Raw genomic sequence first — 27,664 nt, 5'->3', positions numbered from 1 at the left:
CTCCCCGCCGCTTAAGACTGGGTTTCCAAAAGCATTTTGCTGCCACCTTACGTACCCGAGAGGCAATTGCATTGTCCTAAACAGAACGCAATCCCAGTGTTTGACATGTTTATTGAAAAAAGGGACTGCAAGACAGCAAAAAAATACCATAATCAATTCTATGTACAGTACAAAGATTTTTCTGCCTAATATAACTTTTTACAATACAATGCTGTGGAGACAATTTTTGTTTATTGACAATCAATGATACTACTGACTAGGAATTGTACAATGCAAAAAGAACAGACTGTTTGGACCAACAAGTAACAATACAAATCTACAGCTCTGCCAGAAAATTATAAATGGCAAATAAATAGGCATTAGTTGGTGATTCATTACATACAAATGGTGAGATGTGAATGAGTTTTGGCCAAGGACGGGAGAGGACTGATGCAGTCATGTATGTTGACCTCTCCTGGAGAGTGAGGATGTTGAGGCCGGAACTGAGCGCAGTGTTGAAGATGTCACATGACGACACACTTCAGGAGTTCAGTGCTTTTTGCTGGAGCTCCTGCTTGCACTGCTGCTCTTGTGGTAGCAGGAGAAAAATTGATGTTGGAGTGCCTTATCCAACGTGATGCGCTTAGCTGGGTCGTACTCCATTAACTTCTCCAGGAGGTCGAATAGCTGCTGGTGGTCCTCGCTTTGAGACACCATGTAACGCTATTTGGAGGAATAGGGGCAAAGATTTTTTAAATGTTTTTTTTTTTTTAGAATAATATGAAGGGTAGGTACCGTCAAACAGTGTTTCACACATTTATCTGTGGTGGGCCGCCACTAATAGATTTTGGCTTTTGCTGAACAGAGAGTTACTTGTGTGTCTCCTAATTGATACCACCGCTTTCCTTTCTTAGATGATACTGCTTATTCAGTACCTCAAATGACTGAGGTATCAAAAGTAATATTTACTAGACTTTAAACCGATTTTATCGGCCTTATCGGTATCGGCCGATAATTAACATTTTATGCTGATCGGCTTTAATGTCAATTCACCGATCCGATCAACCGCAAAAGACATTTACTCCGCGTCGCCATCGCGCACAGTATATTTTAATCCAAAAGCTTGTTTATTTTTAGCTTTTTTGCGTGTCCTGTAAATATCTGACGGCCGATAGTTATTTAACAATAAATAAATAAATAAATAAATAAAAAGTCGGCGGTGTGTCAGACAACAAGACAAATGCGCTCTTTCAAGATTGCACTGTCAGACTACTGCAATAAAATCTTGCATTCCGATACCACCGCATCCCGTTTTTTACGATCATTGGGCTTTATATTTTCAACTCAAATGCAACCGGATACACTCGTTACCGTGGAGACGACAAGAGTGGAGTGCGGCGACTTTGTATTATAAGGATAAAATGGGGGAAAACGTGTGTTGGTGGTCACCAGTGCTCAGGACAGGAGAGGCCGTTGGTTTAAGGTTTGCTTGAGGTATGCTCACGTACTTTTAATACGATACGGCTCGCAAGCAGGCAACAAAAACATTATGTAACCTAGCAATCTACTGACACTGACGGTTGTACGTAAACATGCCGCCGTTCTGTCGAATCATGCTCTAAAGTTTTGGTGTGAGTGAAGTCATTTAATTAAAAATAAAGTAATTTAATTACAGTAAGTTAGCACCCATTATTTCTGTCATGTAATGTTGGTTTGACCTGACTGAGCTTTGGTTCACTGCAGCTTGTAGCACCAGACGGAAAAAAAAATGTAGTGTATTTCAAATCATAGTTTCATACAGAATACAAGAAAGTAATTTATTTTTAATGACGTATATTGCGGTATCACTCAGGCACTTGTCGTTTTATAATACTGGGTGACTGAAAGTCAATATTTAACACAATAATTGCACAGGTTTGTCTATACGTCCATTTCAAAATTTTCATTTAACAGTTAGCAAATTAGACTAATTGCATATAGTAATATTTATTTATTTTTTTTACAGGTAAGTTTACTTTTCATACATATTTCTTAGTACATATTATTCCAAGTTCACCATGGCTGTTTTATCTCTATTGCTCTGTATAATTAAATGATTGGCTGTTTGTGGATGTGAAATAGCTCCACACATGACCTTGTTTATTGACTTAATGAGCTGCATGCCAATGCGCTAACACATTTACCCAGGCGGAAGAACAATTTGTTCTCACCGAGAGCATACCACTTAGAAACGATCACAATAGTTTACTTTCCACTGTGTTGCTGATATGATATACATTACCTCAAATAATTTGATTTGAAAATCAATTTTAGACTATAAAGGTCTGGTATCCCTATCAATATTTTAGTAAAGATCCGCACATCACTAACAATGTTAGTAATGTCAATGTCACTAATTTTCAGCTGGGTGACCTCACAGTGCAAACATGTCCCTTTAACATCGAGGCAACTGTATTCTATGTCATTTTGTTGTTAAGTGTCAACAGCATTAGCCATTGGCTCAGGACAAGACCGGAGATTTGAAAGCAAAACCAATACTTTTGCCCATGGAAGAAAAAAAGAAAAGGGTATGTTTGTGCCAGCATACAGTCTTCTCATTCTCACCCTGAGTGGTTTGCAGTGTTTCCTGACATATCGGCCACCGGAGCTGTCGACATCCCAGTCCAGCTTGCTACGGTGAAGATACCGCTGCTTCCTGTAGAACAATAACAGTTTGGGAAACATTCACCATGGTTACCAAGGGCAACACATCACAAGTGATTAGTTTTCTTCCTAAAGCTGTCGCTGACCTGGTTTTCTGAAGGAGATTTGCAGGAATCGGGCCCAAGACCCTCTCCATCATAGCAAGGTGTTCCTTGCTGTCATGAGTCTGAAGGTTAACAACAAAACGTGGTAAATGCTTTGGACAGTAACACTCCCCTTTGATAGTCTGTAGCCACACACCTGGAAAAGAGTTGAACCGAGGTAGTATTCAATGAGGATACATCCCACACTCCAGACATCACAGGAATGATCCCAGCCTAGGTCTGAAAGACAAAATGTACACTCAAGTAGTAGTCACTAAACAACATGTTTTTAGTGTTTTCTAAAGCACTGCTTGCCTAAAATGACTTCAGGGGCACGGTAATGACGTGTGGACACCACAGATGTGTGATGCTCATGTTCATAGGTAGCGTTCCCGAAATCCACTATTTTTATATCAGGTCTCTTCAATGTACGTTCATCTCGTTTCTATGGGTGATAATACATAATGTGTTGATCAAACTGCAGAATTCAATTGAATGTGAATACAATTAAACTAAATATTAAATATTAACATGCATGTTTACCTTTGTTGGATTGTAATCCAGATCATATTGTGAATCAATAAAGAGAATATTCTCAGGCTTCAGGTCTGTGTGAGTCAACTTATTTTTATGCAGAACTGAAAAGAGACGAGCATAAGACATGCATCAAACACACAAACACAATTGCAAGCAGTACGTGTCACATTAACTCACATCTAACAGCACGAACAATCTGATAGGCCATTTTCCTGATGTGTTCTATGGGGAAAGGAATGAAATTGTTCTCCTTGAGGAAATCATAGGTACTGAGGCCGAGCAGCTCAAAGGCAATGCAGACATGTCCGTGGTAGTCAAACCAGTCCAGCATGTGAACACAAGCGCTATTGAGGAAAGACAGCAATGTCAAGGATCGATCCCATGTGTCAATGTTACAAACAATATAGTGTGGTTGCTTACTATTTGCTCTGAGAGTCCAGGGACTTTAGATGTTCAAGCACAGCGACCTCAGACTTTGCTGCGTCGCGGTAGCGATCAATGTTTTTTATGATCTTCAGAGCCACCCGTGCACCATTACTGGAACACATAAGCAAAGCATTAAAATCTAATAATAAACTAAACAGCAAGTTATAATCTTTCTTACTTTAGGTGATCGAGGCATTCGACAACCTTCCCAAAGGCACCTTCTCCAAGAGTACACACAATCTCATCTACACAAAATAAAGAGCGAATGTCAGAAACTCAAACACTCCCTTTTGGCTGCGTCACTGCACTATATAGCTCCACTACTGTACAGGCTTGACAATAAGTGTCACAAAGTTGAATGTTTAATGTTACACGAGAAGTAGCAAACCTAAAAATAAATCTAACGCAAAATATATTTTCTATTTAATATTGAGAAATAAAGACCAGACAAGAGTGTGAAAGAAAAATTGTGAACAGTAGAAAAAAAAGGTATATATTCTATACATCTCGCTTTCAGCATGTCTCCATTGTGATAGATGAGGTGACCCTCGTCATCATCCTCAACACTCCTGGATCTCTTCCTGCTCCTGCGGCGATGGCTCCTCCTCTGCATCGGAACCGCCGCAATCCGCCACCACATCAATAACCCATCAGTCAGCACCAGGCCAGCACAACGCGACATCGTCATTCATTCAACCAGGCCGAGGGGGGAGTTGTAGGGGTGGATAGATTCGGCCCGTTCAGTAACACCGCCAGGCGATTGGACGGAGCAGCAAATTCAAATTCAGCCCCATCGAGAAATTGGGCGCCAGCCACCACATAGTGTGCGTTACAGAAGAAAAACATGGCAACAAGATTTTCAGATGAGACTTTCGCAGAGTAGTGCAGGAAAAAAATGAACTTAAGTGACAAGTCTTTTACATGTATGTCTTTGCAACTCTTGCAATACAGTGTCATTCATTATATTCACTAATGTTAGATCCTCTACCACAACAATAACGTTTCTAAACCGTTATGTTCCTACTTTTTATGGCAATAAAAAATTTGTATGACAGCTTGGCTAGAAAAGTGATAATGACCCTTTGATGGTTTGTGGTACAGGCAGAAGTGGAAAGGAAAAGAGGTTACTCGTACCGAGGAAGACCTGTGGCGAGAGTGGCTCCGCCTGTGTCTTCTGTCTCTGTGTCTGCTTCGTCTGCTCCTCCGACTCCACCCGCTGCGCCCAGATGACTTGCTGTAATGGTGCCAGTCACGATCTCTGTCCTTGAAGGTGTAGTCACGGCTGTCCTCTGCACAGGCTATGTCCGAACTGTGTTCCCAGGTCTCCCTGAACCTCGAGTCCTGACTGTAGTTTAAACTTCGGTTTTCCAGGAAGAACCTAAAAAAATATCCGACAACAACCCAAAGCAGTGAATAGAAAGGGGGTTAATACAGGGATATCCAAAATCCAGCGTGAGGACATTTGCAGCCCACTGCACATTTTTTATTGCCCACTCTTGAGTTCTAATACAACGATTCCTAAGCAGGGTGCCATGGCCCGAGTGTGCAGTGAGAGATCATCAGGGGTGGCGCAAGAAAGTTTCACTTAATTTTCAATTTGTTCATCCATCTATGCCAATGAAACGAGATCACCACCATTTCAGTATTTATATTTTTTGGTGTGCTGTGATAATTTATTTGGATTTATTTTTTTTTATGTAAAATGGGTGCGTTGGCTCAATAAGCAAAAAGTGAGCATTAGTGACATTTCGATTTACCCGTCATTAGTCTTGTGATGTCGGTGAGTTCTTCTGTATTTGTTTTCTCGTTCGCTGCTGTGCGAATCCCTGGCCTTCCGTTTGCGATACTCCATTCTTTCTTCCCAGCTGTTCTCGTCAAGCCAGACACCCAGGGAGTACACTCGCGTGCAATGGCGCATCTAAATATCAGAAGAAATGAAACCACAATACTCACTTTGAACTTGGTCGAGGAAATAACTGCACATAGTTACAAACATGTAGCAATAGTACATATTGAAACAGCGGCCCTTATATGCACTTAGCCACGCTCAACGCGGTGTTAAAATACCAAACAGCAGTTCGCAGATGCAGCATACAATGAGGCCTGCATCTTTTTTTTTTTTTATGTATTTATTTTTAAATAAGGAAGCTCGTATAAACAAACGTAATGAGGAATGCAACCAAAATGTACTACTTTTGTACATACTGGCATCTGGACCTAATCCAAATTGAGTTCGTCGAACGTTGTTTTACCGTTGTTTAAACACATTGGAATTATAATACAAAATTGCATGTAATCCGCAATGCAAAAATGTCCACGCAGATGTCGATCACATAAAGCCGTCAAGTAATTAGCTACGTTAGCCTTAGCTTAGTTTAAGCAAACAGCAGCCATGTTGGCCGTGCTGCCGAAGCGTCGACGTTTGGAGAAGCTAACTGGCTAAATTTAGCCTTCACGAACGGAATATGTCCTCGCCCGACCAAACAGGCACTTTATCACCATTTAATGATTAGGCTTACCTCAGTCGAAATGCTCGTATGTCACAATGGTTTACTTAAACGATGCTACGGAGCAATATTACTAAAAGCTGGAATGTATATTCGACGAATGTCTCTCAAAGATGGCGAATGCTGAGTATCATCGCCGAGTTGACCAAAGAGACTCCGTGACCGTCACGTGACACACAACTACGCCTATCAATACACGTAACAATGTCGCACCCTGATTTACAACTTCAGCCACTTAAAATTCCAGTGTATCAACATAAATAGAAGGGGAGCATTTTGTGAATATAAAGATAATATTTTAGGTTTGTTGTTTTCACTGCATTAAATTATATCTTGTGACGAATCCAACAAACTCTTGGTCCTGGAAGACACAATTCAGGGCTACATGTTCAAGCATTTGAATGGCGCATTGCCTTGTGGGTAAGCAATGTCTGCGCCCTGTTTGACAGTAAGGAAAGACACTTCACGTTGACATGCCCATATCGTACTTTTTAACGCGTGGGTCATCGTCGGATGTTTTCACATAACCCGGACCATGTCGGGAATCGTCGAAAAGGACAACGCCGGCAAGACGCTTTCACGAGCACTGACCGCCGAATTACTGGCAAAGAACTTCGACAAACTGCCGGACATTGACCGCAAGCTCTTCCTGTACGGGCCCATGTATCTGGCGGGGAACGGGGGACTTGCGGGGCTGATCGCAAACAGCTTGTACCGCCGAGCTCTGAACGTCACACAGGCGCCCATCACCTCCAGCCTTCCGATGGCCGTGCTGCCCTTTATGACGACATACGTTCTCTACAACGCCACGGTGTCAAGCCCTCTGCTGTCCGGGGACCTCAATTGCCCCACCTGCGCCCTCGTGCGAGGCGCACTGGTGGGTGTGTTCGGCGGCGCGGTGTATCCCGTTATCCTGGCCTTACCCGTCAACATCGGCCTTGCGTCCAGATACAACACGGCACCGATGCCGGAGAAGGGAAACGTCCTCCGGTACTGGATGGACCTCTCCAGGCCCATCCTGACGAAGATGAGGGCAGTTATTGTCCTCCAGGCCTTTTTCGGTACCTTCCTGAGCTCCAGGCACTTTGAAAGCTACAGCACACTGGCCAAGCTCACTTTTGGCCAGCACGCAGAGGCACTAAAAGACTGAAATGTGCAAAATTAAGTCAACCGCTGTTTTCCCTTCAATTCTCTTGTGTTCACGAGTATGTCATTTACGTCAGCTCAATGATGTGCTTTTTTTTCGTAATCACAAATGGGGTGTGGTTGCTTACTGAAGGGATGTTAGTGGGGTAAAATAAACATGCTTAGTCAATATGCCAATGACATATGGATAGTGAAATACGATTTTTAAAAAAGTGAAAGATAATGCTGGGATGAAAGATGTTTTTAAAGACCCTGCAAAATCATTAAAAAAAATGTAATACATTAAATATGTTGGAAGATAAAGTGTTGAAAATGTGGAAAGACTGAGACTTTGTCTTGTCAGAGTTTTGTTGAAGCATACATTTTACTTTTACTTATTTACGTTAAGAAGTAACTGTACTTGTACTCCATTACAATAATCTATATGCCGTTCGCTACTTTCATTTATCGATAATTGCATGCGCGATCTATTTTTTGACTTTGGTTTTCAATTTCCGCATCGGGCGCTGTTGCTCCAATCCACTGATAACCACCGATGTGACAGGCAGACAGTAGTCAAGACTTTTTTTTTGTAGATACAAGCAAGCAATCACAAAGTTGTCAATACAAATCCACAAAGCAGTTGTGTGTCACAGTATGTTATACAGTTCAAAAGTGGTGGTGTAAATAAAAAGCAGATGAACAACTGAGCATGGCTTACTTTATTAAAGGTTTTAAGGAACACACATTTTGCAGTGATGCTGGAATCAAAGGTTTCAGTTTGACCTAAATAAAAGGAAAGCACTGGTGAAGCCCATCTTTTAAACACACATCTGCTGTAAAATTGAATGCAATGGATGTTGTGTAGTCGATTGTCATCGAAATCACAGGATAAATGTAATCAGAACCGGTCATCTTAGGTTGCACGCCACATCTGTGGCATGATCTAGCATGGTTACAGGGAAGGTTTATGAATAAGGAGCAGAATTATTAGTCTTTCAAAGAGGAAATACAGACATCAAGCAATCATAAAGAAGAGGGTGGTTTTGAAATGCTTCTAATTACACTGGTTCTGCTCACTTCCCTATGAAGCCATCCTTATAAAGAGCTCCAAAAGCATGAGGAAAAAGGCCAAATACAAACGCACAAACAATCACACCTCACGTAAGATGGACCTGAATTTTCAGAACAACCAGTAAATTCGTATGGCACAATTTCCCTTCATTACGTAACACTGTCCTTCGTTCACATGTACTGTAAGAATGCATAATCATTATAGCTTGCAGTAATAGTCAATACAAGGTGAAATCGCTTCAATTCCCCTTTAAGAAATAACCCACTGTAACATGCCATATCACTTCATATTAAACAAAGGAAAAGTACAATATAAACAATACATCTGTCAGCACAGAAATCTCCATAAATATAACAAGACAACTGAACATCAGTCAAGAGAAAAGACTTCCTGAGGAACAGAAAGATGAGGGCTGAATGTACACATGTGGCTAAGCTAACTGTAGTTTTCCCGCATTCATGGCACAATACATCTGAGAGGAGTAAACACTTTTCCAACAGCACATATTCCCCCACCCTACAAAATATAATACAATAAATAATAAAAAAAAACCTAATGAAAGTTAAATAAAGATTTCCAGTCATTCTCATAAAAGACAATCTCAGTAGACATGGATGCTTCATGTGAAGAGAATGCATGCACACAGGCACAAACACACACATGCGCCCACACACATTTTAAAATACTTCCCAATCTTCCCAGGCACACGCAGTAATTCCTTCACTACAGTAGACTGACAGTATAAAACTCAACATCTGAAATGGGCAATCCAGCACCCGTCACATCATGGAAAGTTTCATTACAGTACATTACAATGTAAGAAAAACGTCAAATAAAATAGCTATCGAGGCTTTTGACCTAAGAGGGAGAGAAAAAGAGAGAAGCAAATACCAAAACAACAACAGCATCAGTAGGAATTTGATGTAATAAAGTGTTTTTCCCTGTAACTGTACTCTCCGTGGTAGTAACCATGTCTTCACAGAGTAAAATGAACATCTTCATCATGGTACTATGTCATCATTTGTTCAGTAGCTTCATTATTTTCACATCTTTTTTTTCTTCTTCATACCATATTCTTGATGAATCCTGTTCATCATTGTTTGTTTTTTTTAAATTCAACTTTTCTTTATAGAAAACACCTAAGTACCAGCTTGGTTCCTTCACAGTTCTTTATAGTGCAATGAGAACATGCGGTCCCTCGCTGGCGAGAGGGTAAGCTGCCGTCAGTGCCTCATGTCTTTCCTAGAACGTTTGACCTTCATGGGAGAACAAAGATGTTGAATGAGAGAAGCTCACAAAACTTACATACTCTTCAAATTTGACCTGAACACTGTGTAAGGCTTACATGGAGTTCTACAATATTTTGTTTAACTGACACCTACCTGAGAGCTTTCCACCTGTCCTTTTCGATCTGGTTCTCTGGACTCTCACTCTCATAGGATGCGAGGTAAAGTCCTGGGGAGAAACATTTTATTCGACATTTGAGTGTTTAATACCTTCATAAGGCACACCTGAAGAATTCACTGTTGTAACACGTGCAGAATGTGGCTTTGCATTGTCTAGCTGAAATAAGCAGGGACATCCCTAAAAAAATACATTGCTTGGATGGCAGCATATGTTGCTCTAAAACATGCATGTACCTTTCAGAAGTAATGGTACCGTCACCGATGTGCAAATAACCCATGCCATAGGCACTAACACATACCATATCATCACAGATGCTGGCTTTTTTAACTTTGCGCTGATAACAATCTGGATGATCCCTTTCCTCTTTGGTTCGGAGGACTCAACCTTCATGGTTTGCAAAAACAATTTAAAGCGTGGACTCGTCAGACCACAGCACAACCTTTCCAGTTTGTGTCAGTCCATCTCAGACGAGCTTGGGCCCAGAGAAGCCGGTGGCGTTTCTGGATGTCGTTGATATATGACCTTCGCTTTGCAGTAGGGTTTTAACTTGCATACGTAGATGTAGCGACGAACTGTGTAAATTGACAATGGTTTTCTGACGTGTTCCTGAGCCCACGTGGCAATATCCTTGACACAGTGATGCCGGTTTTTAATGCAGTGGCGCCTGAGAGATCGAAGGTCACAGGCATTCAATGTTGGTTTTCGGTCTTGCCGCTTATGTGCAGAGATTTCTCCAGATTGTCTGAATCTTTTGATCACATTATGGACCGTAGATGAGGAAATCCCTAAATTTCTTGCAATTTTATGTTGCGAAACATTCTTAACCTGTTGGACTATTTGCTCACACAGTTTTTTCACAGAGAGGTGAAGTTCACCCTATCCTTGCTTGTGAACAACTGAGCCTTTCGGTAAAGCTCCTTTTATACCCATTCATCACTCACTCATCTGTTTCCAATTAACCTGTTCACCTGCGGAATGTTCCAAACAGGTGTTTTTTGAGCATTTCTCAAATTTGCCTGCCCCCGTCCCACCTTTTATGGAATGTGTTGCAGGCATCAAAACACTACTCACATAAAGATCTTGTTTCACCACCAAGACTGAACTCTCGCATGATCAAATGTGATCTAACAAAACTGAAAAAGAAACACAGCAATGCAACAACGAAGAGGACCCTTATTGGTTCCTCAGTCAGGTCGCTACATTGGCTACATTCTGTTTTAAGTCACAATTCACAGACTCATAACACGGGAAGCGTCAACTTTCATCACTCACACACGAAGATTTTTGGTCGTAAATAGTGAATTTAATATTGAAGATTGTCGAACGTGACCCATTTCAGACCCTATAATCGTTGCAAGTTCACTCGTAACACACCTCAGATTGAAAGATAATCTTACAAAACATAATATAGTCTGGCATTTCTTGTCCTTGGTCGGGAAGGGGCAAAATCGTGACAAAAACAGCCTGATTATCTTTCTGCATGTCCCGGGCCTGAGTGAGCAGAATGTGCACAAGACATGACACATGCACTAACCGTCCTCACTGAAGATGGGGGAAGTGTGGAGGTAATGTAGGATGGCCTGGTCTTCCTCAAATGGACACTCCACCTGCTTCCAGATCATGAATTCCCCAACTTGCCTGGCTAGCTCCACAAATTTCTAAAACAAGTTCAACTTATTTTCAGAAACACATAGAAAGAGAATGTTTTGGGGGGGATGGTCACAATAAATAAGAGTATCTCACCTCAAAGTTTACGTGGCCATTGGGAAGTCGATTGGCGCATCCTTCATTCAGGAAGTAAATATCTTTAATGAGCAGGCTGAAAAAGGGGATCACAATCTGGGGTGGGAAAAGAAAGTGGTATTGAAGCAAGAGGTAAAGTGAGAGAAGCAGTGAGGCAACGTGGGACCAACCTTTTCTCTGTTGCTGTTGGCCGTCCGAGAGCGATGAGCGGCTCCCCTCAAGGCGGTCCTGTAGTTGTAAAAGTTTCCCGTAGGATCCATCTGATGCTGTCAAGGGAAGGGGCAACACTGTCAACTTCATATTAGGACCTGGAGGGCATTCCAGCAAGCAGCTTATGTGAAAACTCGGAGGAAGTTGATCCTGACATGGGGGAAAGCCTGATCAATCTGTTTCAAAGAGCTGGGGATGAAGAATTCTAACTCAGTCACTGTGGTAACGGACTCGGTGAAACTAACCTGCTAGGTATGCTCAATCCTGACTTTTTATGCGTTTCCTCCCACCTGAAGCAAACAAGGCTTGTCTGTTTCTCTGTGATCCCATCGACATTGAGGAACAACTCAGTCTAACATGATATGCTGGTACTGTATTCCCAGACTAATTTCTGATCGAAAACTATTGCTTTTCATACACAGTCAACACGGCGGATTTGCGATGAAACGATGTGTCCGCCGATGAGAAAAGTCACCATTGGAGCTAAACGACAGTTAACTGTAATGGTGTAAGAAAAATAGTAACACATGATTGTAAGTGATTCATGTACAAATCATTTACTTAAACATATTTTATGTTTTAGTAAATCATGATAGACATGCTGTGGCTCAGACTGGGACCAGTCTAGTTCAGGGGTGGCCAAAGGCCCCCTCCGTCGTTTAATCTGACCCGACGAGAATTTATCAAGAGTCACAAATATTTTTTTTGCATTAAGCCGATTTTCCTAAAAGTGAGATTAGATATATAGTTTTCAATGTATCTGTTTTGTAATACTTTGTCTCATAGTTGTTTGATTGATTGATTGAATAGAATACAATTAAATGCATATACATTTAACAGTGTTGTTTTCATTTGTAATAAATTGGTTATTTAAGTTAATTTCACTTAAATCTTAAAAATGAGAATACATTTTCTTTTTTTCATTTTTATTCATCATGATTTACTTTTAATTCATGTATTTAATAAATTAATTAATTATCATGTGTGGCTGTTACACTACTTTGCATATGTCCCTTAGTGAATGGGTGTGTACAATAATGTTATTACCTCCAAAATGAAGAATTTAGCAGTCTTGGCCTTGCCCCAGGTCTTCTTCAGTCTCGACACAGGACTCATATTCATTCCAGCTAAGGAGGGGAGACATTTGAATTATTAATGTAATGTGATGCTTTGAAATTCAATCAAGCATAACATTAGTGGACTCACAGATGATGGCCATGAGTGAGTTGAAGTTTCCGATGTTGAAACACTCTCTAGCCACATCGATAAAAAACTCTATCACCAGGGCCCTCTGCTTCTTTTTTGCAGGCTGCAATAGACAACCATAATAAATACAGAGTGAAATCGATCAGTCTGTTCCTTATTTTCTTCATACTCTAACTAGGCATTTCTTTCACTAAAGGTCAAATGGCTTGCTTGTCAATGAGTGGAAGTTTCCTGCCACAGAATAATAAAGGAACCAAACAGTATTTACATTTAAAGAGCTGAAATCGAAGCAAAGTGTCTTTGGTCTAAAACAAAACAAACAAAAACACATTCAGATCTGTTAAAATTATCTAAACGTGATTGCAGAAAGCCTTGCACAGAAGGAACGTGTGTATATACATCAGTAACCACTTGAGGGGGCTCACGGTTTGTACCAATTTTACTGCAAATCATGGTGACCAACCTCAGTTTAAACTGTTGAAAGAAAAATAAAACAATTGTATTAAAAATATACAATGTACCCACACAAGGGGATTTTTTTTTTTTACAAACTGTTGGTGCCATTAAGTTGTTCTCATCTGCAAAATGAAATACATTGAACAAAAAACATGAATTAAATACTTTCATTTCTGCTCCCATTTTTCATGATCCAAATTCAAAGAGCTAAGACTTTTTCTATGTACATCCCACTTTTCTTCAATATTGTTTGTTCACAAAACTGTGTTAGTGAGAACATCCATCCACCTCACGTGTGGCATATCTCGCTGCTAATTAGACAGCATGATTATTGCAAAGGTTTGCTTTAGGCTGGCCACAATAAAAATGCAAATATGTTGACATTTTTGTTCAGTATAAGTGTACCCATAGCCACTACTCACCATGCAGATCTCAGTCGCGACCAGGTAACACAGCCTGTTGAACCACCTGACATATGCCTCCAGGTTGGAGGTTTTCTTTTGGTCACTGAAGCATGGTTGTTGCTGATGCACAAAAATGTAAATACACATACACGCGCGCGCGCGCACACACACACACACACACACACACACACACAAACAAGAAAATACAAGTGAGTAACGGAAATGCTTCCGTAGGGAATTCCTCTAATGGTAATTAGCTTCCTGTCCACAGGACGACCCCCTGGGCGAGCACAAATGACAAAGACAGCAGCAGGTTGACAGCAGGAGTCACACGATCGATAGCGTGAGGAAGACCATATGCCGATTCAGAGACAGCAAGCAAATACTACAAAAAAACAGCATTCTACATTTATTTGTTCAACACCCCACCACAGATCTCACTGTTTGCTGGTTGTGACCTTGAGAGCCTTTGCGAGCAAACGCCGATTTGCCACATAGCACACCACATCCAGTTTATGAATTTACCATGTTAGATATGTATGCATTTTTTTTTAGCAAGCTAAACAAAACAAAGAAAAAAAACAATAGAATAAACACACAATCATACAATTAAAAACTTGACTAATGAAAACATACCCGGGTTCCATCTAGGGGGTCTTTTTGAACGAAAGCTTGAACAAACTCCTCCGGTCCAATATGACTCAAATGTTCCTGGAAAACACACACAAACACACACACTGGCATTAATAATGCTTTCATTTCAGTAATGGAAGTCAATCAATAGAGGAAAGTAATGACGCATTGACGTGACTCATTGGAATTGAGTTGGTCCAAAGGGGAAGCAATTTTATCATCTATTATGACAATATTGTCAGTATCGTACTGTACATGTGAAAAGTAAAATGACTCATTTGACCTATTGTCAACTCGTGCCACCATCAAAATAAAACCTATGCAACACACATCGTAAGGTTATTCGTTCGGCATTTACCGGTACTTGTTATGTCTCAAGGAAATCAATGCAAATTATTGTAATGTCAAGTGAGAGTGTGTGGATCCTTGTTTGATGTGTGTGTGTGTGTGTGTGTGTTTGTGCATGCGTGTGTGTGTGTATGTTCGGGGTGGGGGTGGAAGATTGTGAAGCTGTCACATCTAATACACTTACTGCAGCAGTTTATCCACGTAGTTTGCTGCCTCGGGCGCATGACTGACTTGTGGGGTGACGTCAGCGCTCAGACAAGGGTATAAACGCTGACACAACCACACGCACACACAGACCCAAGAGATTGTGCATGCAATCAGTGGTGCTCTTTTTGCCATGTAGTTTGTCTCACTGCATTCATCTGTTAAATGACTGCAAAAGTGAGTGCACTACTTCGCTGCAACCAACAGAGGCGCTATTGATTCAATCTCATCCAGTTTGCGGTCTAAAGAACAACAACATGACATCAGCTATGGGAAGTCGAGCTACACATGCTCACTACATCACTAGCATGGAAATAGAAATTCATAACGTTATCCCGTCTATCTAGCCATCTATTTTTCACACCATTTAACCTCACCTTCGTAGGGGAGCTGGAGCCTAGCCCAGCTGACTTCAGGCACGAGGCGGAGTAAACCCTGGACTGGTCGCCAGCCAATCTCAGAGCACATACACAAACAACCATTCATACTTACATTTCCACCTATTGACAATTTAGACTCTCAAATGAACCTAACATGCATGATTTTCGAATGTGGAAGGAGGCGAGGTGCCCAGAGAAAACCCTCGTGAGAGAACATGCAAACTCCACACAGGAAGGCTGGACGTGAGATTCGAACCATGAACCTCAGAATTGTGAGGCAGATGTGCCTACCACTCTTGCAACATACTGCCAGAGATTATCCCATCCCTTTCAAAAATTTGAAAAATAACAAATCTGCTGCTCTTCTTACTGACATCTCAACGTTGAATGAAAGGAGGAGACTTCAGTCTTGCTCCTCTCTCTCATCTACTAACAGCCTCACACATATGCAACAAGAGGGAATAAAACTGCACCTACATTATGCTGCATGCCAATGTAAAGGGAGCTCTTGTATATTTCAATTTGAAAACAGTATTTAATTTTGTTATTTATGATTGTATTAGTACTTTTGTTCTCTTTTGTATTTTATGTACAGCACTCTGTTACAGCTGCGGTTATTGTTGAAATTCTATAGAATTCTATTCGGTGTTGTGCTCAAGCTAACGCCCTTCCTAATATAAAAGTAATGCTTTAGCACCAACTTGGTGCCAAGAGACTATGTTTAAGTGAGGCAAGGCGCTTCTATTAAGACAGACCAAAGTCCTGTTTAATAGAATAGTAGTGCTTTGCTGCCATTTTGTGGAATCTATTGGCAATTTGTATTTGCAGGGGAATACTGTATTTTTTCTCAAGTTGCTGTATCTCCCCTGAAGTCCTCGGACGCCCTGTGGGGGAGCTGTGAATACTAAATGATGAATCTTAAAGTTAAGTGGCAGTTTGTAACAATACAGCCTGGCTAGTTCCACTTTCTTCTTTAAGACTCATCCCCTTATACGTTCCTCTCCAATCCTACATATGTGTTATCTCAATGCTTGACCGACATTGGTCTTCCCTCACAAATCTTCCACCAACCATTTCTCCTCATCCATCCTCATTATCATCTCATTTCCTGACCTCCCGCCACCCTCATCCCTTCCCTCACCAGTTCCACGTGGGTGAGCTGCTGTGCCAGTGTGTAAGGGTCATTGCAGATGGAGAGCATGTCTTTCTGGATGGGTGGGGGCTTGGTCTTGAAGGCCACAAGCTTGTCGGAGATGTGGGAGGCATTGAGAGAGACCTTGACGATGCTCTCCTCCTCCTGACTCATCAAGGCCAGCCTCTGGCTCAGCTTCTGTAGCACCTGGTTTAAGGTTTTCCAGTAGGCCTGCATAGAAGAAGAATGAAATGAGGCATCAGTCAGTAAGTCTTAATGAAGGACTTTGAATATTTTATCAGTAGGTTATAGATCAAGAAGTATTAGGGACGCACTGGAAGTAAAAGAAAAAACGATTACAATGAAGTCAAAGAGATCGAGGTATTAAGGCAAAGTATTATAAGAATAAAGTCAAATTTTGTAAGCAAAAGTCATAATTCTACAAAAATAAAGTTGTAATATTACAAGAATAAATGTCTGCATAACAATGAGGGCTGTTGAGGGTCTTGCCAAGTTGCAGTCCGTGTTTTGTCACATCAAGACCATCATCGGTATGATCTGTCTGAAGTGGTATAAACGTTTGTGTCTGTTATACACCGAAATCTCCTTTTGTTGGGTTTCTATCGTCTTCAGATATTTGTGTGGGAATTTTGATATGAAGTTGTTTATATTCTGACTTTATTCTTTCATACCGTATATATTTTGACCTTTTCCCTTTTTTTCTTTTAAATTCAGCATATTTTTCTCTTGGTATATGCAGGTTCAGTTAATTCAAGACTAAATTACCAATAGGTGTCAGTGTGTGTGTGAATGATTGTTTATATACAGCAGGGGTCACCACTCTTTCTGAAACTGAGAGCTACTTCTTGGGTACTGATTAATGCGAAGGGCTACCAAATTTACACACACTTCTGAAGTAAAATGTCCACAAATTATTTGGGGGTAAATCATCTCATCGTTATAGCTTGTCTCCACGAATGTTATGCTTTGGTTATATGCTACTCTATTGGAGGTATTCTATACCTTTGAAATACACTTCAAAAGAAAATTTGAAAATAATTAAAAACATTACACCAATGCAAGTGTGATTGAAAAAAAGAATTGCAACAAAACAAATACTGGTAAAGGTCATTATTATTATTATTAAGAATAGTAAAACTATAGTGAAAAAAATAAAAAATGAACAGGCCGGTGAGCTAATGTGATCGTTGGGGGCTACCTGGTGCACCATGTTGGTGAACGCGATCTACAGTGGACGTGACCAGTGATTGACTGGCGACCAATCCAGGGTGTACCCCGATTCTCACCCAAAGTCAGCTGGGACAGACTCTCACCGGCGACCCTAATGAGATGACGAATGGATGGATGGATATTGTTGTAATATTACAAATTTAAAACATTTTTTTATTGTAATATTGCAAATTAATCCTTGTAACTTCACAACGCTTTCCTTGAAATATTACTCTTTTTTTGTTTGTTTTTTTCACCAGCTATTGTACTGCAAAATGTTTATTATATTGTAGAACAAGTCTAGGCATTTCTAAAGTGGTCTTTTGGAACTATTTCCACAAAAATATTTCAATGGCCGGGGGTGGGGGGGGGTGGGTGGGGGGGAGGCGGGGTGGGGGGGGGGGGGGGGGGGGGAGTTGGGGGGTTAAACATACGAGATGGGGGGAATCTGTGGGTTTAGGGGGATATATATATTATATCTGAGTATATAGATAGAAGGATCAAAAAGCGTATCTTGGATATTTGTTGCTCAGTTGTGAGAATGTTGGATAGCGAGAGGTGCGTAATAAGTGTAGTGGATGAAGAGCGTGGTAGGTATATGTGATGAGATTGATGGCGTTTAGTACATGTTGACTGTGTGGTGTGATCTTATATGATGGGTGTTGTTATGAATACATCAAGGAAAAAAAAAAAAACCAAATGCACACAAAGTCGTGATGTAGTTAAGATTAGAGTTTAGTAAGGTATATAGATATGAGCTATTCAAGATAGTCTAAGATATAGGGAGGTAGAGAGGTGTGAATAGAGTTTATTAGGAGGTAAAGGGGGGGCTGGAGAGGACGAAGAGAGTACAGGGAGAAAACAGTGAAATGTGTGAGTATTTCAATTGAACAGAATGGGTAAATAGTATGTCTTAATGGGGGGAATAAGGAAATTGAGAAGGTTGCAGGTTATAGTATTATCTGATATGAGAGGTGCTTAAGATAATAATATGTATAAAAGTAAGGAATTGTTTTTATTTTGGGTGAGGGGGTGGTGGGGTTTTTGGTATAGGGGAGGAAAGTAAATTAAGATATAGTATAGAGGGTTGTATTACTGGGTTAAAATGATAGGATGGAAGGTGGATAAGTGTGTAGTTTGGATGTGGGGGTGGTTTAGAGGAGGTTGCGTATTAGTGTTATTGAGATTATTGGATTTTTATGGAAGATTTATATGTTTGTTTGTTTGTGGTTGGGAGTAATATGAATGTGAGTGAAGGGAGGTGGAGGGTTGTGAATTAATTGGGAAAATGTAAACAAAAAAAAAAAAAAGATGCAAGTTTGTATTATTTTGTAGAAGAAAATAGGTATAGATAAGATGGTAATTTAGGAAAATGGGGAAGTTTGTTGAAAGCAATCATAAAGATAGTCCTATAGTTACATGATGTCCTCTCAACCCTGTGCATGTAGGAGCGCGGTGTTTTTTTTGTGGCGCTGTACTGACCGTATCAAGTGGGCTCTGGTCCAGCTGTTGCTGCTTGATGCACAGCTCACACACACGGGCCAGTAGCTCCGGAGGAGGGATGAACAGACGGGCGCTCAGCAGGAACGTAAACACATAGGCTTTCTGTCAGAGGACAGAAGGAAACATTATTTCCCATCAACAAGACCTGCGCCCACGCTTTAACATTTCATCTGCAAAGTGAATGACTGAATGATTTCAATTGTTGTACAGTGAATTCCCGCTATATTGCAGTTCATTATCTACGCCACCGCGATATTTCGGATTTTCAAGTGATTGTTTCTACAGAAAGGCCAACCTATAAAAATTTTATTCCAGAACAATTTGTCCAAATTGCTCTGCATTTCCATATTTTCAAAATTTTGTCAAGAAAATTTCCGTGCGACAGTCATAATCATAATCGTTAATAGATTAAGGCTTCAATATTTGTCATTTTACATGACCCTTGTAATGGTGGACACAGTTGCAGCCTCAATTAAAATGCCAGTATATGAGATTTCGACGTTCCATCATGAAAAATGTGTCTATGGATTAATTCCATCCACCCATCCATCCATTTTCGGGTCGCGGGCGTGCTGGAGCCTATCCCAGCTATCTTTGGGCAAGAGGCGGGGTACACCCTGAACCGGTCGCCAGCCAATTGCAACCATTCGCACTCACATTCACACCTACGGGCAATTTAGAGTCTTCAATCAACCTACAGGTTCAATCAAACCTAGTTTTTGGGATGTGCGAGGAAACCGGAGTACCCGGAGAAAACCCACACATGCACGGGGAGAACATGCAAAATCCACACAGGTGGGGCCGGGATTTGAAACCCGGTCCCCAGAACTGTGAGGCAGATGTGCTAACCAATCGTCCACCGTGCCGGCTCCATGTATGCAGATTACCAGTAATTAGATCTCAAATGTCAAAATTAAAATTCACCACTATTTTGCAAACAAACAAATAACATTGCTGATAGATTGAATTGGAGAGTTTATGTATGGATCATAGTTTTGGTTTCTATTTTCTGCTTCTTGTACGTGTGACGACAACAAGAGTGGATTGTGCCGATTGTATTCTAAGGACAAAATGGGGGGAAACGTGTATTGGTGGTCACCGGTGCTCAGGACAGGAGAGGACGTTCGTTTCAGGCTTGCTTGAGGTATGTTCACGTACTTTTAATACGATACGGCTCGCAAGCAGGCAACAAAAATTTTATGTAGTCTAGCAAGTGAGTGGTAGCAGCAATGGTTGGACGTAAACATGCCCCCGTTCTGTCGAATCATGGTCTAAAGTTTTGGTGTGGGTGAAGTCATTCACATAAAAATAATTTACTTACAGTAAGTTAGGACCAATTATTTCTGTCATGTAATGTTGGTTTGACCTGACTGATTAGAATACACAATCTGACTTGAAAAGTGATTTCCAGCCTTTATGGAGTCAAGGAACATATTTTACAATTGAAAAATCTCACAGCACACCAACAAACAAAAATGTCACAAAAAGTGGATAATTAATTACTGTATTTACTTCCTGCCATCTAATAGAAGAGCATTCATTTGTTCTGTATGTCACTATGCCTCACTGGCATAAATAGAGGAACAAAGATACATTATTTATTGTAATTATATTTTTTTGATTAATTAAGTACACAAGTATATACAGTAAATGAACAGGTCATTTAAATAGACACGTTCCTCCATCTTGTGATCGGATCGGTGATCGGTTATCGTTTTTTTAAACTCGATCGGTGATCGGCCCCAAAAATCCTGATCGTGTAAAGCCTAATATATTTATATTTCCTATATCCACAATTGCATCTGAAACGATGCAAATTTCTCCATTGTGGGAATAATAAAGGTTCTTATCTTATCTTACAAATATTTATTAATAATAATAATATACTTTTAACCTGCCCACATTCTTAAGTGACGTGAGCAATGACGTTACAAATTAATTTCTGGTTCAGACACGGCGTCCTGTGTGGATGTGTATTATTTTATATTTATATCTCTAAGCACATTAATTGGCCTGTTATTTTGTTGTTCAAAGTTGGTATTTCTCCACGAAAACGCAGTTCCAACCAGACCTATGTGACAAGCGTACTGTTTCAGCAAATTACTTATTTCGATGTTTTGCGACTGCTTGTAACAATAGCTCAGCAATTAGGACGTCCTCACCCATCCTCTCCTCGTCCTCCCTTTCTAACACTTTTGTAAGAAGCATTGAAAGAAGTGTAGCTTATTCGCTACCCTGGAGGTGATGATCAGTGACTTACAATGTGTTGACACCGGAGGTAAAGAGAACTTTTGCGTCCGCAGATTAGCAGCCAGGCAGCTGTTCAATGTGGACGCGTCGGTAATGTTAGAAACTGGATTTGTTTTTTTCAATATCCAGAACAATCAGTATTACGGCTGTAAGGAGTAAACGTTCAGTGATTTCCGTAACCAAATACGGAAGTTCTGTAAACATTTGGCAGCTCTGGTTTTATGAGATATTACAATATCCAGGTAAGTCAGAATTTAGTGTTGCACACCTTCAGTGTAGTAGCACATCATGCCAAGCAAAACTGAGGTCTACTGGAAGAGATGCAGCATAATTAACAGCAAGAAGAGGAGGACACCCCTTCAGTGAAACACAGTACCACATTTTGCCCTTTTAATTAAATTGTGTTGTTTCAACACATCAGAGAAAATATATGCCTGTGAGTATTGTTGTATACTGTTTGTATATATTGCCACTCTGTGTGTGTTAATGTAGCAGTTCTTTGAAGGTTTATCATCACTGTGACATCTATGGTAATTTCCGTTTATGGTGTTTCTTCTTATATGTTAGCATTAGGTAGCGGACTTTCATTAAGACAAGTACATGGTTTGGTTGAACATTTTTGTGTTTCAATATACAATGCTTGTTTTTTTTTTCTGTGTGTCAGTTTTACACTAAACCTCAACTGGGAGTGAACATCAGCTTGAATCAAGCACGCTTCGCCTCTTATTTGGAGAACAGTACAAAATTTGGAGAACAGTACAAAATTTTCGTCAATTAAACCACAACGAAACTGAGGTAATTGTTTTTGGCAATAAAGAAAAGAGAATTGCTGTTAGTAACCGTCTTTAAAAACCAAAGACCGAGTCCGAAAACTTGGTGTACTGATAGATTCCGACCTGACTTTCAACTGTCATATCAAATCAATTACTAAACTACTAAACAATTACTAAACCTTCTACCATCTGAAGAACATATCCAGAGTGAAGGCTTGCATGTGCCAAGCAGAGCAGGAGAAGCTCATCCATGCTTTTATCTCAAGTAGACTTGACTACTGTAATGGTCTTCTAACTGGACTCCCCCAAAAGAGCATTAAACAACTGCAGCTCATTCAGAATGCTGCAGCTCGGATTCTGACCAGAACAAAGAGGTCAGAGCATATTACTCCAATTCTAAAGTCTTTACACTGGCTCCCAGTCAGCTTTAGAATATATTTTAAAGTTATGCTACTGGTCTATAAATCACTAAATGTTTTAGGTCCTGAATACATGAAAGAAATGCTAATGGAATATAAATCAAGTCGGGCTCTGAAATCTATAGACTCAGGTCAGATAGTGGAGCGTAGAGTCAAAAGCAAACACGGTGAAGCAGCATTTAGCTATTATGCTGCACACAAATGGAATAAGTTGCCAACAGAAGTGAGATCAGCCCCAAGTGTGAATGTTTTTAAGTCCAGGTTAAAAACTCTTCTTTTTTTCCTCATGCTTTTTAGAACATTTCCACTTTTAAATGGTGTTTCTGGCACTGTACGCTGTTGTAATTGTACTTTAATTTTTCTCTTTGTTTTAAATGTTTATAAGCTGTTTTTTTTCTTTGTTTTTAAATAGTTCTAATCATATAAAACACATTGAGTTACCTTTTGTATGAAATGCGCTATATAAATACATTTTGTTTTGCTTTGCTTTGTTTTTTTGCCAAATGAAATATGACAGATTTCTTTGCAGGCATGGAATATTTTGTTCAAGCTGGATACGATTTCTGAGAGAGGCGGCTTGGTAGACAAGTGGTTATCATTTCCACCTCACAGTTCTGGGGTTCACATCTCAGCTCTAGCCTTCTTGTGTGACGTTAGCATGTTGTACATGTTTACGTGGGCTTTCTCCAGGTAATCCGGCTTCCTTCCACGTCCCAAATACATGGACTCAAAATTGTCCATAGGTGTGATTGCAATTATTACCTTCTTGTATCGTTTTGTGTTTGTTTTGCAGAAAAATATGAAATTCTTGGAAGAATCCCAATTTATCATAAAATAAATTCCACCTTTTGCCGCACTTTCTATCAACAGATCCACAAAGCTGATCATCACAGTGGCACTGGCAGCATCTCTATTTCAAACTAAATGACAGTTACGTCACAAGGCGAAGAGACTTTATTTATTTATTTATTTTAAATAAGGCTCACTATCACATTTTGCTTAGGTTCTTGGCGGCACGGCGACCGACTGGTTAGCACATCCGCCTCACAGTTCTGAGGACCGGGGATGAAATCCCGGCTCCGCCGGTGTGGAGTTTGCATGTTCTCCCCGTGCCTGGGTGGGTTTTCTCCGGGTACACCAGGTTTCCTCCCACGTCCCAAAAGCATGCATGGTAGGTTTGATTGAAGATTCTAAATTCCCCACATTGTGAATGTGAGCGTGAATGGTTGTTTGTTTATATGTTCCCTGCGATTGGCTGGCGTCCAGTTCGGGTGTACGCCGCCTCTCGCCCGAAGATTGCTGGGATAGGCTCCAGTACGCCCGCAACCCTAGTGAGGATAAGCGGAACGGAAGATGAATGAATGAATGAATGCTTAGGTTCTTAATAAGCATGAATCCTAATACATCATGAATTAATGCAAATGCAGGAGGTGCACAATTTGGTGCTGATCCCAGGTAAGTTTATTCTGCTTGGTGTTAGAGCTCAGTGCTCTACAAAGTGTAATTCTAGTGCCCTTTACCTCGGGATAGTAGTCAGCAGTAGGCACGAGATTCTGGATGAGCGTTTCCAGTGAGGCAGAGCTGATGGGGGGCCCATCAGCCAAGCAAGCCGCCGGGCCCTGGCCCTCCTGTGCAGCCTCCTCCTCCTCCTCAGGCTCAGCGCAGGCCAGATGGGGGCTGAAGCCACTAGGAGTGGTGAACATGGTGCCTGAGCACACAGTTTGGGGCATTCCTGGCTGCAATAGAAAGAAATGCACATGAAACTATATTGTTATTGTTATATGTTAGGGGCGAAAAAAGGACAGAATGAGGAATGCATGTTAACTACAAAAATAAAAGAAAAAAATAATACATTAGTAGACTTTACACCAATTTTATCGGGCTGATCGGTATCAGTCGATATTTAGCATTTTATGCTGATCGGCTTTAAATAGAGGACCAAAGATACATTATTTATTGCAAATATCATTTTTTGAGCAATTAAGTACACAAGTATATACAGTGAATGAACAGGTCATTTAAATAGACACATTCCTCCATCTTGTGATCGGATCAGTGATCGGTTATCGTTTTTTTAAACTCGCTGACCGGTAATCGGACCCAAAAATCCTGATCGTCTAAAGCCGATACATTAGTTTGTCAAGAGGAGCAGTACTGTATACTGTATGATGCACTGTTTTTGGACCTCTAGTCATCCAACCAGGGCATCATTCACTATTCTTGTCATTGAGGGACATAGGAACCCCCGCCCTAACAGCTGTGCTGTCTCCCACATGACAGAAGACCCAATGAAAATATGGGTCACTCAGTCACCAAGGAAACCGGCTGTAAAATGAGTTGCGTGGCCTCCATTTCCAGTATGTCTTTCGCTGTACGAAAGCATTGGGGTTACACGCTTTAAAAATTCAACATGTTGCTTCCTTCACTGGGCTGACACTGCATCTGAGCACTTAGTGAACGTTTGTGTAAACTGTGAGCTATGCACAGATACAGCACAAATATATAGTCTAAGGTTCCTCTTGGTAAAACTGACATCAGAAGAAAAAAACAAGCTGACAGAGAGATCTTGAGCAACATGTCAGAAGTTATTAAGATGTTGACAATGCCTATTCTTCCTCCTGTCTGTTAGCCAGAGGGCAGGGCACACAAACTACATTGTCTTCCAAATTATTAAGAAAATACAGTTTTTATTCATTGTTTTAATAGTCAATGTAATTGATAATGAATGACTATTTTTGCTCATTACATTACCTTTTACAATAATGGGTATTTTATTGAAAACAAAACAAAACCACCAAGGTAGCAACAGTATTTTTTTAAATTATTATGCACAACGTCTAAAAACAAAATATGTCTTATTTCTCTCATTACATTTAGATATTTTTTTTTATTATACAACAAAAGTTATGCTACTTTAGGAGGCTAAGTATAACTTTGTCATCCACTGAACTTGTAACTCTATGGTTAGTCTTCCTGTATCTCATTAGAGGATGCAATAATTGCCTCCCAGAATATTAAGGACAAAGATAAGGACAATTATCGAGAACAAAGGCCAGCTAATGTAAAAAAAAAAAAAAAAAAAAAAAAAAAAAGACAGAGACAACTAGAACAACAGGAAAGACAGCATAACATACAGTAAGATCATTTTTAATACTCATTTAAAGCTGACTCCACAGTTTAATTCATCGAAGGGATTGTTTATGTGACTTGGCAGGTGCAGCTGTTTTGGTGAGCAACTAGGTTCAGCTGACCAGTTAATAGTTTAAAGCTTGTGTGAACGGGTGTGTAATGTGATCGTCTCGCAACCAGAGGGATGTGGGTTCGATCCTGTATTCTTGAGAACTACTCAATCCCAAAGCCCAGTATCGCTATTCATTGTGTGGCTGGGAAAATGAGGTGACAGTTTAAAAGCACTTTGAGGACCTTGAAGGGTGGAAAGCGCTATACACTTGTAGACCCGTTTACCATCTTGGAAATTACAGGTTGATACTGCACATGAAACACTGTTACAAACAAATAAACTCAAGCAAATGATGATACTGATCAACTAGACACACTCTTGTTCCTGGAAGAAACTTGAGAACGGCATCGTTTCATCTACAAGTGACCTTCAGGTTTGCCCCCCTGCTGTCAGTCACCTCAATAGAGCAGGGTCCCGGGTGCCTGGGGTGAAAGGTCAAGCACTCGCTGGCGTGCAGAAGTGCATGTCTCGAGTTTCCGGTGAGAATGGCTCCCATTTCTCTTTGTTCTCCCCCCCCCCGTCCTTTTCTCCGACACAGGATCACTGCTTCATGCATGTGTACACACCTCGACCCAAACACTCACAGACAGGCAAACAAAAGGCTAAGGGGGATGGGTGGTCTTACTAGCTTTTTGAAACCTGCAACTTTGTCTCTTGTATGCTGTTATTTTCGAGAAGTAACATCTTCCTGCCCATAGATTCTAGAAATCACCGCACTTTTGCATAGACAGAAGGGTTCCTTCTTTAGGTTAATAAAGTTACCTGGGATCAGCACCAAATTGTGCACCTCCTGCTTTTGCATTAATTCATGATGTATTAGGATTCATGCTTATTAAGAACCTAAGCATTCATTCATTCATCTTTCGTTACGCTTATCCTCACTAGGGTTGCAGGCGTGCTGGAGCCTACGCCGCCCCCCCCAAAAAAAACATTTATAGACTTTATACACTGGAGTTTGCATGTTCTCCCCGTGCCTGCGTGGGTTTTCTCTGGGCACTTCGGTTTCCTCCCACATCCCAAAAACATGCATGGTAGGTTGATTGGAAACTCTGAATTGCCCTTAAGTGTGAATGTGCGCGCGAATGGTTGTTTGTTTATATGTGCCCTGGGATTGGCTGGCAACCAGTTCAGGGTGTACCCCGCCTCTCACCCGAAGATAGCCGGGATAGGCTCCAGCACACCCGTGACCCTTGTGAGGATAAACCGGTACAGAAAATTGATATTTTATAACTGTCTGGAATTGGATGATGATGCATTTGTTTATTTTGTGGTGGTAGTCTTGCAGTTTAAAATAAATCAAACTAGGCCCTTATCTCATGTTTCCTTCTCAAAATGTGATGTGTCACTATCTAAATTAGTTTCAGAAGTTGGTGGTGCCCTTGCAGTAACCTCCATTACCACAGAGACGTGGCCTGATAAATGAGAAAAAAAAATCAAAATTGGAAGGAACTTGACTGTCTTATACGTGAAGCCTAAGAGTTGAAAGTGTTTTTGTAATATCCAACATCTATAAATCATTCCACGGACGCAAACGCTCCCTGACACAATTCATCTTGCACTTATTCTACACGCTACTGTCAAAGACTTCCTGTATCATTTGAGATAATCTTCAGTTTACTACAACCGTCCCACCTCCTCAACGGCAGCTGTCTAAGTGTGATTCACCATTGCGTCACAGCCATCCTTCAGC

General features: G+C 40.6%; 3 protein-coding genes across 4 annotated transcripts in view; 1 reads left to right on the top strand and 2 right to left on the bottom strand.

The window, feature by feature from the left end:
• Positions 1-94: 94 nt before the first annotated feature.
• Positions 95-6,407, bottom strand: LOC133484363 (dual specificity protein kinase CLK2-like). 2 transcript variants are annotated; one of them, XM_061786790.1, is made up of 13 exons: positions 6,248-6,407; positions 5,486-5,646; positions 4,863-5,106; positions 4,233-4,335; positions 3,907-3,973; positions 3,723-3,839; positions 3,480-3,646; positions 3,309-3,403; positions 3,081-3,210; positions 2,923-3,005; positions 2,769-2,848; positions 2,584-2,674; positions 95-702 (listed from the first exon to the last, which is right to left on the bottom strand). In XM_061786790.1, the coding sequence occupies exons 2-13, from the start codon at positions 5,644-5,646 to the stop codon at positions 529-531; spliced, it is 1,512 nt and encodes a 503-aa protein (XP_061642774.1). In that variant the 5' UTR covers positions 6,248-6,407; the 3' UTR covers positions 95-528. The 2 variants fall into 2 exon arrangements, with proteins under 2 accessions (XP_061642774.1, XP_061642775.1); XM_061786791.1 differs by lacking the exons at positions 4,233-4,335; positions 5,486-5,646; positions 6,248-6,407 and having other exon boundaries at positions 4,863-5,003.
• A 194-nt stretch (positions 6,408-6,601) lies between these two features.
• tmem126a (transmembrane protein 126A) lies at positions 6,602-8,070 on the top strand. Its single transcript, XM_061786797.1, has one exon. The coding sequence runs from the start codon at positions 6,771-6,773 to the stop codon at positions 7,383-7,385; it is 615 nt and encodes a 204-aa protein (XP_061642781.1). The 5' UTR covers positions 6,602-6,770; the 3' UTR covers positions 7,386-8,070.
• The window catches only part of LOC133485219 (ras-GEF domain-containing family member 1C-like), a 30,251-nt gene continuing 10,648 nt past the window's right edge, over positions 8,062-27,664 (bottom strand). Inside the window, exons 2-14 of the mRNA XM_061788635.1 lie at positions 24,254-24,469; positions 19,271-19,393; positions 17,024-17,120; positions 16,568-16,830; positions 14,498-14,572; positions 13,880-13,981; positions 13,002-13,104; positions 12,843-12,922; positions 11,756-11,851; positions 11,586-11,681; positions 11,377-11,500; positions 9,818-9,890; positions 8,062-9,691 (exon numbers count right to left, since the gene is read on the bottom strand). Coding sequence (XP_061644619.1) covers positions 9,667-9,691; positions 9,818-9,890; positions 11,377-11,500; positions 11,586-11,681; positions 11,756-11,851; positions 12,843-12,922; positions 13,002-13,104; positions 13,880-13,981; positions 14,498-14,572; positions 16,568-16,830; positions 17,024-17,120; positions 19,271-19,393; positions 24,254-24,463 — 1,467 coding nt within the window. The 5' untranslated portion in view covers positions 24,464-24,469 and the 3' untranslated portion in view covers positions 8,062-9,666. The remainder of the gene's footprint in view (positions 9,692-9,817; positions 9,891-11,376; positions 11,501-11,585; positions 11,682-11,755; positions 11,852-12,842; positions 12,923-13,001; positions 13,105-13,879; positions 13,982-14,497; positions 14,573-16,567; positions 16,831-17,023; positions 17,121-19,270; positions 19,394-24,253; positions 24,470-27,664) is intronic.

The sequence above is a fragment of the Phyllopteryx taeniolatus genome, chromosome 10 (genome assembly GCF_024500385.1).
Source record: "Phyllopteryx taeniolatus isolate TA_2022b chromosome 10, UOR_Ptae_1.2, whole genome shotgun sequence".
Lineage (NCBI taxonomy): Eukaryota > Metazoa > Chordata > Actinopteri > Syngnathiformes > Syngnathidae > Phyllopteryx > Phyllopteryx taeniolatus.
This window is presented reverse-complemented; position numbering and strand designations above follow the sequence as displayed.